This window comes from Camelus dromedarius, chromosome 1 (genome assembly GCF_036321535.1).
Source record: "Camelus dromedarius isolate mCamDro1 chromosome 1, mCamDro1.pat, whole genome shotgun sequence".
In the NCBI taxonomy this organism is placed as follows: domain Eukaryota; kingdom Metazoa; phylum Chordata; class Mammalia; order Artiodactyla; family Camelidae; genus Camelus; species Camelus dromedarius.
The window spans coordinates 118,365,709-118,379,822 of NC_087436.1; the positions used below are offsets into that span (position 1 = coordinate 118,365,709).

The 14,114-nt window shown below is 50.3% G+C and overlaps 1 protein-coding gene across 8 annotated transcripts in view; it reads right to left on the minus strand.

Annotated features, from left to right (window-relative positions):
- Positions 1-3,619: 3,619 nt before the first annotated feature.
- The window catches only part of EVC2 (EvC ciliary complex subunit 2), a 123,398-nt gene continuing 112,903 nt past the window's right edge, over positions 3,620-14,114 (minus strand). For all 8 annotated transcript variants that reach the window (XM_064488136.1, XM_031437527.2, XM_031437581.2 and 5 more), the window contains 3 exons: positions 8,889-9,085; positions 6,205-6,306; positions 3,620-4,341 (listed from right to left, as the gene is read on the minus strand). In XM_064488136.1, the coding sequence (XP_064344206.1) occupies positions 4,074-4,341; positions 6,205-6,306; positions 8,889-9,085 (567 nt within the window). In that variant the 3' untranslated portion in view covers positions 3,620-4,073. The remainder of the gene's footprint in view (positions 4,342-6,204; positions 6,307-8,888; positions 9,086-14,114) is intronic.

Below are 14,114 nucleotides of genomic sequence, written 5' to 3' on the forward strand. Positions count from 1 at the left end.
TCTTTATTTTGAGCATATAGGGAATGTATAATAGCTGATTTAATGTCCTAATATGCTAATTCTTTCATATCTGTCATTTCTCAGTCAGTCTCAATGGATTGGGTTTTTTTTTTTTTTCATGTTTATGAGTCTTATATTCTTGCTTCTTTGCATGCCTGGTAATTTTTGATTGGATGCCAGACATTGGTGATTTTACATTTACTGGGCGCTGGATTTTATTGTATTCCTTTAAGTGGCTTTGGACTTTGTTCTGGCATATTGTTAAGTCACTTGAGATCAGTTTAAATTGTTTGAGGCTTGTTTTCTTCTTTTTTTTTCTTTTTAAAGGCTTTATCAAGATAGAATTTACATACCATGAAGTTCACCCACTTAAAGTATACAGTTCACTGTGTTTTTATTGTATTTACAGAGCTGTGCAAGCATAAGTATAATCTAATTTTAGAAAATTTTCATTGCCGAAAAATGTACCCATCAGCCATTACTCTCCATAATCCCCATGCTCCTGCCCATCCCCCCAGACCCCAGGCGACCACTAATCTATTTTCTTTCTCTACAGATATGTTGAGACTTGCTTTTAAGCCTTGTTCTGGTGAGTACAGAGCGGGTAATTTATTCCCATTACCAAGGCAGTGCCCATCAGAGGACCAGCTGACGCATCACCCTCTGGCTGGTGGGAGTGAGACCTGTTCTCAGCCCTTGGGAAGCTTTGGGAATTGTTTGGAAATTCTTTCTGGTGGTTCTTTCTTCCCCCTGACAGTTTTCCCTCCTGTGCACACAGCTCCGTATTCAGACAAGAGACTTAAGGGGACCCTTCTGTCCATACTGGCTTGTTCTCTCTCTGTCTCTGCCCCCCTTTCTGTGTCTCTCCTTCCTCTCCATATTCTGCCTCATAAATTCCAGTTGCCTCAGTCTCCCTGAATTCTGTTCTCTGTCTCCTCAACTCAAGGAGACTGCTGGGCTCTGTCTGGGTTTCCCCTCCCTGATCGGCGGCCTTAAAACTGCCTCCAGGCACCAAGTGCAGGCAGGTGTGGGGGGGGGGGGGCCCTCCACTTACTTCCCTTCCTTCAGGTGTCAGCGTCTCGTGCCGCCTGCTGCTCAGTGTCTGAAGGTAGTTCTTGCCTATGTGTCGGCCAGCTCTCTGGTTGTTTAAGTTGGGAGTTTAAATTCAGTCTCTGTTACCTTATCATGGCCAGCAGCCCTTCCATATTATCTTGAAGCAAATCTCTAACAGCACATAATTTCTTCCATAAATATTTCAGTATGTTTCTCCAAAAGATAATGGAGTCTCTCTTTTTTAAACATAACTATACAGTTCTAGCCAATTATTAATTCTAGGGAAAACAAAAAGTTACACACACAATAAAGAAATTAATTAAAATGGCCTACATGACTCAGCTCCACATAAAATTTTAGTAGTTATAATAATAAAAATGTTGAGTATTTACTGGAATTTGTGTTTTAATCGCATTACATAACTGGAGAGGAAGGGCGTGTGGTGTCTGTGTGTGTATGTGCGTATGTGTGTCTAAGACAGCTAAATTCACATCTTCTATACTAGAAAGTTTATATATATTATGGATAATACAGCACTGAGAAGTTGCAGTATGTTCCAAAAAATATAAATGTTAATGGCACAGAAACAGCTAAACAACTGAAAGTAGTCACTCCTGGAAAAGAAGAAATTAGAGCTCAAATTTGAGCTCAGGTCCTTTCAGTTCAAGTTCCCTGGAGCTTCTCTCTCACAAATAGGCGTCTGTGTCTTGTGGCAGGTGCAGCCCTTGTAGCAGGGTCACTGTTTGGACCACAAAGCTGAATTTTGTGAAGACGTAGAAATATAATAAGTAAATCAGCAACGTTCATTCATAAATCAGCAACCAACCTTTTACTGAACTCTGTGGACACAGTATCCAATGTCGTCACTCTTTGCCATCCCTCCTCTAAGGCAGGTATTAGGATTCTTGTTTTACAGATGAGGAGACTGAGGTTCAGAGTGGTAAAGGGGCTTGTTCAAAAGTTGCAGAGCCAGGATTTAGACCCAAGCTACCTGATTCCAAAAGCACAGGCTTTCCCCAACACGTCTTCGTGTTTCTCGTGTGGTGAGTTTAGAGAATTAAATCAGTAGCTGGACTCCTGTCTGTTAACTTAGGGAGTTATAATTAGGTTCAGATGCTGTATTTTGAACAGCTTGAGCACCTCCCGCTGTTGTGAATAGTCTATTCAATCAGTCTTCAGCCCATAATTTTGAGTTATTTTTTGAAATCTGTGTGCAGTCTACTTTCAACTGTACATAATTCTAGCACCAGGGAATCATTAGAAAGGCAGGTGGGTCACCTTCAAGGACCACGTAAGGACACAGACGTGGGCAGCCCACACCTGCACCAAGCGCTTTATGGACCCAGTTTCATCCAATCCTCCTAACAAGGGGTTCTCACCACCATTTTGCTGATGAGGAAACTGAAGCTCAGGAAGGTCAGGTGACTTGCCTAGCAAGCACAGCTCACAAGCAAGAAAGCAGGACCCGAACTTAAATTGACTTACATCAAAGACCATGCATTTTCCACTCCACGATCCTGTGTGTGAAAATCACTGCTCTTCCTGTCCTCTCTCTGCTCACTCTGACCTTCAGATGGGAAAACTGACCGCTCTTCTTTCTTGGATTTGAACTTCTTGTTTGTACATATCTGCTAATGCAGTCATACAACCCACTGGCAGCCTTAAGACGGTACACGGCCACCTCCCAGAAGAAATGCGATCCTCAGAAGAGGTCCCCGCTCACCGCGCTGCGTGCCTGCTGGTAGGAAACCGCAAATAAGACCTGACCTTCCGGTTGCCAAAAGCAATGGGATGAGTCGTGGCAGAGAAGGGTTTTAAGTGAGGACACCTGAACTCAAAGCCAGACTTCCTCCTTTCTAATGGTGCCATCACAGGCAGGTTACTTAAACTCTGAGTCTCAGCTTCCTTGGCTGTAAAATGGGAGTCGTGACCCCCACCTGCTGGGGGGTTGATGAGGATTAAGATGCGGGTTAAAGCAGCTGGAAGGGTCTAGCAGCCGCTCTCAAGGAACACGTGCTTCATCAGGATTCCTTGCCTTCCTCTCCCTGGTGACCCGATTCCCCTCCCAATCACCTTGTGTCCTCAGGAAAGGCCTGCTGTGATTGTGTTCCTTGCCTGGCTCTCAGGAAAGCTGAGACCATGATCCGGTCCAGCCCCAGTGGGACCTCATTGGCTCAACTACCACCGTGAGGATGATGAGGGTCAGGGCACAGGAAAGCACTGAGACACATGAGGACCTGTGTGTAGTCAGTTTGTTGGCAAACGGGTGAGGACAGGAGTGTCCACTGATGGAGCAGGAGAAGGCACAGGAGTTTGGGGCTATAGTGGGAGTCCTTCTTGGTTAACTTATTGGCTTTATGATCTCGCACTAATCACCTCACCTTCTTAAGCCGCTGAGTTTTGTGATGTGGGTTGGAGATGGTACCGCCCTGTGGCCTGCACATCTTCTGGCCACTGGAAACACAGAGAGCAGATCTCTGTCAAATACCACAGTGTGGGGCCAAAACACAAGAAGTGATTAAAAATGAACAGTCCCTACAGAAAGCAAAAACGAGCTTCACCGAGAAGAGCTTTGCATCAAATGCATTTATTTTCAGAAGTTCCCTTGATAAAAAAAGAACATGTAAGAAACATACAACGTAAGAACGGAGAGCGTGGCCTCTGACACACAGCCCAACCTGCAGGCAGACGTTGCGGGGATGTGAGTGGGGGCTGGGGTCTCCTCCAGACCCTCGGCGAGGTGGGACTGAAAGCAACCAGCGTTCACAGGCTGGGCCTCTGTCTCTTCATGTCCCTTGTGATGCTGAAGAGAGTGGCCCATCTGGGAACGCACAAGACCAGATTAAACTGAGTCACTGAGAGCCGTGGAGGGAAGGCGAGGGTTGGGGGGTGTCTGTGTCTTCTGCACGTGCAGTTTACATCTGCAGGTTGTACATTACACACACACACACACACACACACACACACACACACACACACACGGGCAGGAGAAAGCAAATCTGTCTTCAGACTCCTTTGGGCTAGTTCATGCCTGAGGCCCAAGTGGCCTTTTTGGCATTTAGAAAGTTCTTCTTTTTCCTGGGGGGGACATGCAGTGAGATCTCCGGCTCCCTGGGATTTCGGAAGATAAAGAGCTTTTCGCCGGTGTTGAATAAATCAATGGTTTCTGCCCCTACAATGGGCACTGGGGCCAGTTCGCCGACGGACTCCAGGGACAGGTGCGGCCAACTTCCTTTTCCAGAGAATGCCATCCTCTCTCTGAGAGTGGGACACGTCTTCTTTAATATGCTAAAGAAAGAACAGAAGATCAGATTCGACATTTTTGGCAACTGACCCTACCGAGTGTCCCAAAAACTTCCTCAAGGAAAACCCCTTTGGGTCCCTAGGTCCTCAGTCAAGTGTCATTTTAAATAAAGGTTCTTCCCTTTGGTTGCCCCGGGATGAGCTGAAGCCTGTGGCTGTGGTGTGCTGCAGACAGCGCTCACCGACTCAGGACTGTTCACTTTTCCAGAGTTTTGTGAACCTGTCAGCAGCTTGGAACCAGCCAGGGTGGGAGGGTTTCACACGATGGAAGTTGGCAAGAGCTACAGATCAGAGCTCCTCTCTTCCCCCACCGTCCTGGACGAGTGTGAAACATTTACTATGACACTGCTGCCCGTGGGCCTCCCACTCAAAGCAGATGGATAGAACCTGATTATAAAGCCCAGTCAGAAGTTAGGTAAAACGTGTTGGAAATAGAACAGAGTGACAGGCTTTGGAAATATCCCGAGAAAGGACGGCCGTGATCCTGCCCGTGAGCGGTCCAGCCCCTAGATCCCGGCTGCACTTGCTAACGGCTCTGACTCCCTCTGAGAGCCCTGGACAGCCTGAAAGCCACAGGGTTGTTTGCCCAAGCAGTGCGGGACGGGGCCAGGTCACTGGGGGCCGATCTGCCGGAGGCTACTGGAGGGCTTGTGGGCTCTTCCTGAACAGACGTAGCGGATCAGGCTCCACCGCCACCACCACTGACTCCTGCCTCTGCAGCGGGTATGAATCTGAGTAAGGATTCACAGACTCTCCTCCTCCCACCATCCGTCCACAGGGCCTGGAGGGAGAGCAGGACACTGCCAGGAGCACAGGGAACCGGGACGGTGCGGCCAGCGCCCCCCTGGCCTGTACCCGCGCCGCTGACGCCTGTGCGCCCAGGACCGCCTTTGCGTCCCCACCTCCACCCTGAGCAGCTGACCTCCGTTCCTCGGTGGAGCGCTTCACATTTACACGGCTTGAATTTCACTGTCTTGCTTTGTGCTCAACAACCGCATCTAATTTCTCTGGGACTAAATTCTGATTCCCAGCCTACTGTGATCAATGGCTCCTAGACTTTAATCGTGGACGGTTCAGGAAGTTTGGTCTTAGCACCTTCACCGGAGCTCTGAGACACTTTGGAAGGGGCAGGACTCGGATCAGACACTTCCCTTGGACATCGGCTGTGTCCAGAGCACCCTTTGGATATCACTTTTTAACCTATTCCCAATCTGCCTGATGTGACTCTTCCTCCAAGTCCCCTCTACGGGGAAACGGGGGAGTTGCTTGGTCTCGTGTTTGTAGCGAGCTGAAGCCACCCTGCCTCTCACCTTCCTCTGTTCTCCAGATGTGCAGCAACCAAAGCTAACAGAGAAGGGCACTTGGCAGAGGAAACTGAGGGACAAGAGCGGGGACGTAAGGCCACGACTTCCCGCCTGCAGGCTGGGCCTCTGCCTCGGGCTGCTCTGAGCTGGGGAACAGTGGCGGTGGGACCTTCCCCACTTTCTGGAAAGCGGGGAGGCTCCATGCGGCGAGACAGGAGATGGCTCTGTCAGCTATGGAGTCCGCACATCTATAAAGAATTATTCTCCATCTAATGGGAGCCCATTTAAAAAGAGCCATTAGTTAAAATAAATCCCGCAATTAAAATGCTAATAAAAATCAGGAGAATCTGCTCCCACTGACAGCCAGAGGCTTATCTTCAGCTTCTAAACAAAGCCTGCTTTGAATAAAGATTGTGGTCCTTAGGGAAGGAGTGTCGTTGGTGAGTTTGCAGTAACCCTCCCTTCGCGGCCCCCCCACCTCCCCTCAGGCTCACAGGCAGCCTGGCTGACCCCTCCCAGCCCACCCAGCAGACGCCCTCCTTACCGCTCCTTCCTCTCCTGAGCCCAGAGCATCTTTTCTAATCCTCTGCTTATCAGTTCTCCTCGAAGTTTGCTCTCCAAGTCCTGCCACCAGCCCTGGTGTTTCCTGAAGGTGAGAAGGGAGTGTGCTTATATTTTCAAAAAGAATAGAATCTCCAAGCAATGTGTAATCCTAAAAAGCCCTAGGGGACTTCTCTCTTCTCGGTGACAGGAGAAACCCTAACCCTGACCTTTCACTGTTCGTTCCCTCACTCACTCCATGAACACTGATCTAGCAGCCTAGTCAAGACACGATCTCTGCCCGCAAGGGGTCCCCAGTCCAGGGGTTCCCGACAGGTACCAGGTGACATCAGTCAGATAGAGGAAGGCTCCCTAGATGTGAGGACACTTGAACTGAGTCCCGGCGTCCCAGCGGAGGGAGGGCAGGCAGCCTACGTGAAGGAATGGGCTTTACGCGCTGGCTTGTGTATGGCCCAGCTCTCCCACTGGAGGGGACGCTCCGCGCGGCAGGACTGTCCCTCACTCTCCCACATACACTAGCGCCCAGGACAGTGGCATATAAGGAGCTCAGCAAGTGTTTTACAAATATAAGAATAAGAAAGTTGAGAAGCACAGTAGAAGCTTGGAAGGTGGGCAAGGCAGGGAGCCCTAATGCCACGTGATGGAGTGTGATTCTAGAATGAAGAAGGGACATCCTAGTGGAGAGGGAGGGGGGAGATGTTCACAGGATTGGACTCAAGTCAGTAAGACAGAGTGGGACTGAGAGTCCTGTCTGTGCCCAGCTCTGGCCAAGTTCATACTCTGCCTTGCCTGGTGGTAGACAGGCTGGGCCAGGCTCTCTGTCCCAGGAGTCCAGCTCCTGGGCAAAGGAGGCTGGTCCTCTGAAGGGCACACCCAGAGAGGAAGGCCCTCATCCTGTCCCGGTCCTGCCTGTCCAGGGACCCAGCGTCCAGCTTTTCCTGGATTCTGACGGGCCCCTCACTCACCCTTTCTTGCTTAGTCAGTCGTTTCTGCTGCTTGAAACCCAAGACCCTGGACTGATGGTGTGACCAGGCACCAGGCACTTGGGACACTAGAGTAGTGACAGCCGTGCCCTCAGTTACTATGGCGAGTGGCCTGGGACCCAGAAGTCATCCAGCCCACTTGGCCATGCGGTCGGGCAAAGAAAGGGAGTGTCATGCTCATGGTGACAAGCCACCTGGGTGCTCCTGCTCTGTCCCCCAGCAGCCTGCCCATCCCGGCTCACCAGCCTCCCAAACTAAACTGAACAAAGGGGAACTCCATAAACAAGGTCCCCATGAGTGGCTCTCGGGCACAGGTGGCTTCCCTGTGACCACACATGTTCCAGCTCCAGGGTCAACTCCAATACCTGCCCTCAGCATGTTCTTCCCTGACTGTGCACTGGGAGAGACCAGGCTGAGACTTGTAACTCTGACTTGCCCACAAAAGCCCTGGCCACACCCACACCCAGCGCCAACCACACCCACCCTGACCACGCCCTGCTGCCCCTGACCACGCCCACACCTGCCCTGACCACGCCCTCACCCAGCTCTCTCACACCTGCACCAGCCCGGACCACTCTCAGCCCTCAGCAGTGCTTCTGACCTTTCTGAGTCAGGGACCCCTATGGGTCAGGAAAAATAACGTACATATACACTTATCGATGCAATCACGCAGTTTCAACAGACTCCTGGGCTCCGAGACGCCCATCCCCAGCCTCCCCTGGATCCTGGCTGAGGCGCCGGCTTCACTGCCCGGCCTTCTGCACTTTCAGGTCTGGTCGTGGCTGTCCTGGTAACCCTCCCGCTGCCAAAATCTGTTCTCAAGTGGTACCGCTGGCTGCCCCAAACCCACCTTGTCCACAGCCCCACTTCCTGCCTTTCTTTGCAAAGAGGCTTTACTGCCCAAATTCACACCTGGAACTTGACCCTAAGGAAAGCATCTCTCCAGCATTACCCGTAATTGAGGAAAAATGAACCCAACTAAATGTCCAGTAACAGGGTAGCAGGTACATACACTATCCTACACACCTAGTGGAATAACAGGCAGCCATTAAAAATAGTATCTATGCAGATGTTTCAAAAGTATGAATTTTAAATTGTTAATAAAAACAGCTGAAATATAGTCTAGATAGTGTGATAATGAGAAAGACGTTTACACATGAAAAAGAGTTGAAAGGTAACATGCAAACTTGCTTCTGCTGTGAGGTTCTGAAAAGCAGGCTGTCAGGTTGTATGTACTGGGACTCCTACACACACACACACACACACACGCACGCAGCACACACTCAGCAGACACATTCTGGAGGAAGAATTGTAACAAAATGCTAACAGCCGTTTTCTCCAGCTGATAGAACCATGGCTGTTTCTCTGTCTTCTTTTTCCTTTATGTACTTGTTGTGCGCATATGGCATATTTACAGCTCAGGGACACTTATTTTCTTAAAAGTCCACTGGAGGAATCAATTGGTGATGAAAAGAGAAGCTGTGGGCAAAATACTTGGGCTACTGCGACTTAAAGCGGATTCATGGCGACTTGGATGCTGTCTGCGCCATCTCTTGGATGCTGTAACGAAGTTCCCCTGGGAAGGCGTGTGCTTGTGCCCTCGGGGTCCTGCTCCCTCCCCCATCCGTTCTCCTTATGGGACCTCACTCACTGTTTTCCAGAGGCAGCCCGACCCTGCACTCACCGCCTCCTGCCCAGGTCGGTCTGCACCCCGCCGCCATCATTCTCCACCACGTGGTCCTGATGCTTCTGGCCGATGGAGTCCAGCACGGCCAGCAGCTCAGGCTGGGAGGCTGCGGGCAGAGCCACGCTCAGGAGCCGGCGCAGCGTGCCCCCCGGCACCATCGTCAGCTTCGACAGGTAGGAGGCCAGTCTCAGCTCCTAGAGGGGTTAACACAGGGAGCTCAGAGCCTCACCGCTCTAACCTTGATGGACAACAAGTTTTCGGGGATTAAGGTCTTAGGACTTTTTGTCCCAGGGAGATAAATATTTTAGTGGCTCAGTCTTGAAAACATGCTCCCAAATTCACAGAGCTGTCAAAAAAACCCTAGTTGGTCAGCAGCCTCGGTTCCCATGGTGATCTCAAAGCCTTCACCCATCCCTTCCGACTCACTCGTCACAGCTAAAGCCCTGGCCTGCAGCAGGGCCGATTAGTAATTTTCCCTCCTCCTACTCATGTTCCGTGAGGCGATGGGGCTCAGGGGACACAGCACAGGCTCTGGAAACAACTGAAATGTCCCTAAACCCGTGGACAGTTAAAGAAATGGGACACCTGTCTGTGATGAAAAGAAAGAACTGGAGGATCCTTAGGGCATCACACTGCACAAAAAAAGCCAGCGTCCACAGCCACACCCTGTAGGATTCCATGTGAATAACATTCCAGAGCTGACAACATTGGGGAGGGTGGTAATGGAGTCGGGGAGTGGATACAACCAGCAAGGGGGAGCAAAGCAGATCTCTGTGGCGACTGAATAGTTCTGTATCTTAACTGTGGTGTCGGTTACATGAAACGACATGTGATAAAATGACACTGAACTGTACATACATTTTACATCACTGTCAGCTTCCTGGTTTGGATATTGTACAAGAGTTCTGTAAGATGCAACCTCTGGGGGAAACCATGAAACGGATCGGGGCACTGGAACTCTCGATGCTAGCTTTGCAACTTCGTGTGAATCTAAAAGTATTTTTTTTTTAATGGTTAGAAAAAGAGAGTGCAGGCTCTCCACTCCCCCAAACCTGCGCTGGCTCCCAGCCCCGCTGCACAGAACTGTGTGTCTCTGGGTAGTGCCTTTATTTTCCTCTGTGCCTCAACTTCCTCATCTGTAAAATGGGGTAACAATAATACCTGCGTCAAAGGGTTTTTGAAGGACAAAATGAACTGGGGGGTGTAAAACTGTTCCACGCTAGGAAGATACAACACAGAAAGCACTTTTACAGCAAAGCCAGGAGAGCTGGATGCTGAAGGGCCATCAGCTCAAGGCTGCCAGTTACCACGTCCCTTCCTGTGGGGAAGCAGCTTACTAGTGGACACAAAGCAACGGGAGAGAGACGGAGAAGCAGAGACCCACCAAGTGTCCTCTGTCACTTGGGCCCCTAGAGCTCAGCCCTGCTCTTTTGGAGAACAATCAGGGCATCGATCCATTCCCTTTATGCTCAGACTCATTTGAAATGAATTTCTGTTACTTTCACCTAAAAAGAATTCTGACTTTACAAGACACCGAGGCGCCGCGCTCAACAAATCGTGGCCACTCAGCGAGTGCTGGTTGTTGCTTTTGTTATGGTATTTCTATGAGCCTCCTGCTGCGGCTGTAACACATCACCACAAACACGCAGTGGCTTCAGACAACACACGTTTGTTCTGCAGCTGTGGAGGCCGGAAGACTGAAATCAGTGGCACTGGGCTAGAGTCCAGGGGTCAGCCACGCTGGCTCCTTCTGGGGGCTCCGGGGAGAATCCGTTTCCTGGGCACCTCCAGCCTCTCACTGCCACCTGCGTTCTTTGGCTTATGGCCCCTCCCTGTCTTCAAAGTGCTTCCTCCAGTCCCTGCATCTGCCATTGCCACGTGGCCTTCTCTTCAGACTGTGACTCCTCCTGCTCCCTTCTTTAAGGCTGCTTGCGGCTACACTGAGGGCCCACGGCAGTCGTCTAGGCTAATACCCCATCTTAAAATCCACGATCACATCTGCAAAGTCCCTTTTGCCATAAAAGGTCCTATTCGTAGGCTCCCGGAATTAGGATGCAGACTTGTTTGGTGGGCCATTATGCCAAATGATGAGGACACATTCATTTATTCACTCAATTAACACTATGATGGAGTCCTACTGGGGGCCAGACCCTGTTCCAGGCACTGGAGACAGAGCAGTAAGTGACACAAAGTCCCTGCCTTCACAAGGCTCACAGGTGAGACAGATGGTAAACCTACAGGTAGGCTCTATCAGGTAGCGGTACGTGGGTGTCAGGATGGGAACAAGGCAAGAGAAAGAGCCAGAGGGTGATGGGTGGAGGTGGCTGATGTCTGAGATGGGTAGCCAGGGAAGGCTCCTCTGAGAGGTGTCGTCTAAGCAGGGACTTGGATGAAGTGAGGAGCCACACGCCCATGGAAGAGAAGAACCTTCCAGGCAGAGGAGGCAAGAGCAAAGACTTGAGGCGAGGATGACTCGGCACGTCTGATGGAGAGCAAAGGAGGCCTGTGTGGCCGGCGTGAGAAGGAGAGTGACAGGGGATAAGGTGGGACGGGTGGCTTGGGGTCAGATTATACAGGACCTTTTCACTAAGCGAGATTTTGGCTTGTCTTCACGATGAGATGGGAAATCACTGCAGGATTTTAAGCAGCAGGAATGCCATGAGCTGATTTTCATTTTTAAAAGACTACTCTGATGACACAGGGACAGGGGACCATCTGCAAAAAGAGAGGCAGCAGGACGGAGGCATTTCGGGCAAGAGATGCTGGCAGCCTGAGCCAGAATGACGGAGGGAGTGGTGGGAAGTGACGGGAGGGGGACACTAAGACGGCAGAGCCAGCAAGCTTCACTGAAAGACGAGAATAGAGGATGACGCCACCACCTCTCACGTGGGCTGCTGGGTGAACAGAGGTGCCATTTGGTGAGATGGGTGGCGCACGTTTGGGGGAGAGAACCCTCAGTCACTTGTAGCTCTGTTTGGACAGGTTATGTCACGTGTTTCACAGGTGCCCTAGTGGAGATGTCGTCTCACGTGCAGGGCAGGCGTCTGGAGGCGGGGTTAGATGGTGACCGGTATGTTGATGGCGCCAGCAGGGGAGTGAATGTAGCTGAGAGGAAAGGAGGTAAAGGACCAAGTCCTCAGGACCCCAGCATCTAAAGGCCATGACGCAGAGCAGCATCCAACGGGGGGCCTGGCCACAGGCAACCTGGGGCCGGGAGAGACCAGGTGTCTCTGGTATCAGAAGCCAAGGAACATACCCAAGAAGAGGGCGGCCGGCCAAGTGCCAGAGAGGTCAAGAAAGAAGAAGACAGAGACCTGACCCCTGGATTTGGAAGCATGGCGCTGCTTATGAGCTTGACCGATGTTTTTAGTGAAGTGTTGGGGAAAGGTGTATTATAAGTACCAAACCTCCTTCCTTACCATCCACGCGCTTCCTTCTGCCTGGAACACCCTCCTCCCCACACTGCTCTCTGCCTGGCTCTCTTCAAACTCATTCTTCTAGTTTCTGCGTGAGTGTTGGCTTTTCTGGAAGCCTTTCCTGACCCCACATGCTAGGACAGTGCCTCTCCTCTGATCTCTCATTGGTTTTAATCAACTCAACTACAACGGTACAATTTCTTATGTGTGTCTCCAGTGAGGTTTCAGGATGCAGTCAGTATCATATGCCTCTATCTCCAGCATTTGACCCAGTTTCTGGTACAGAGAAAGAGATCAACAGATGTGTGTCGAATAAATGATGGATAAACCTTGACTTCATAAACACCCTGCAGATTCCCTGAGGCAGAGGCTAACCCTGCATAGCTGGGGTTCCCCCCGGTGAATGTGGGGAGCCACAGGCTCATGGCCATGGCCTTCCCAGCCCGGAAGTTTACTGACCAATGATCCTCAGCCCATGTCACTGGGTCAAGTCTTCCCGAAGGCGGTGACACAGAAAGCATCTGTGTGGACCACGTTGCTTTAAAGATCCGGAGCCATTTCTAGAGACTGAAATGAATCACAGAGGAACACGGGAACCAGATGTCCACGCAGAGGAGGGTGGCAGGAAGATCACACTTGCCAGCAGGCCCTGCCTGTCCCTCTTTCCTGCTCTGCTTCACCACCATGGGACTCGGCAAAGATTATCATCGTCTGAGTGTATCTTGGCATATTTCATCCTTGTCTTTATTTTTAAGAAATACTACTTATTTTAAGGAATCCAAACAATGCAGAAAAGCACAAAGATTAATGTTAAAGTAATTATTCCAAGTGCCATTATCCAGAAATAATTATCAGTAAAATTAGGCACACTACATTCCAGGACTCTTTCTAGGCATATATGTAAATAGATGGATGGATGAATGGACAGATAGATGGTAGGTGGATGGATGGACAGATAGACAGACAGATGGACTGATGGACGGAGGGGCATAACTATAAAAATGAGATCATAATCCCCATAAAACACTGCTCAGTCTATGTATCTGTGTTGTTGACTGCCTGCCCTTCCCACTAGCATGTCAGCTCCCGAGGGCGGGGACTGCATCTTTTCTGTTTGCTGCTCAAGTCCCGGTGCCTAGGGTAGCCCTTGCCGCTTACTAGGAACAGAGTAAACATTTACGTAAGAACAAAGCTTCTTCAGAGGATGTCGGAGTCTTTGTAGTTAAGCTGACTCCAAGTCACACCTTATGTGGTTAAAAAAGAATTCCACTCTATTGTCTACAAGTGGCCACAGTCATGCTGGAGCCTTGAGGGAATAAAGGAGATGAGTTCAGGGAGGAGCACAGAGGGGGTCCAGCCTCTCCCTAACTCAGCACAGGGAAGCTTCTCGTTTGCTGAGTTAGTACCACTCATTTTTAAATGAGCACCCTGCCCATTTTATTCATGAAGCAATTAGGAAATACTTTGCTTCAAAGGGAATTGTGCAGTAGCCTGAAGTGGAGTGAAGCAGAGCATTTAAAGGAAGAAAAGTTGATTTAAAATCAGCTCCACCACTGACTGGGACCTTGGTTAAGTCACATCACCTCTCTGACCCTCAGTTTCTTCATCTGTCAAGTCATGGTCCCCTCCATGTCTTTTGTCATCAGTGGGCTAATATCAGCTGCCGCTGGGACCATCACCATCACAGAAAGGCTGATGGATGTACAGCAGTGCCTGGGGGAGGCGCTCCCCACCGCCAGGGTCCCCAGAGCAACAGTGAGCATTAACCAGGATGATGTGTGATGTATCTAGCACAGAGCAGGCTTTC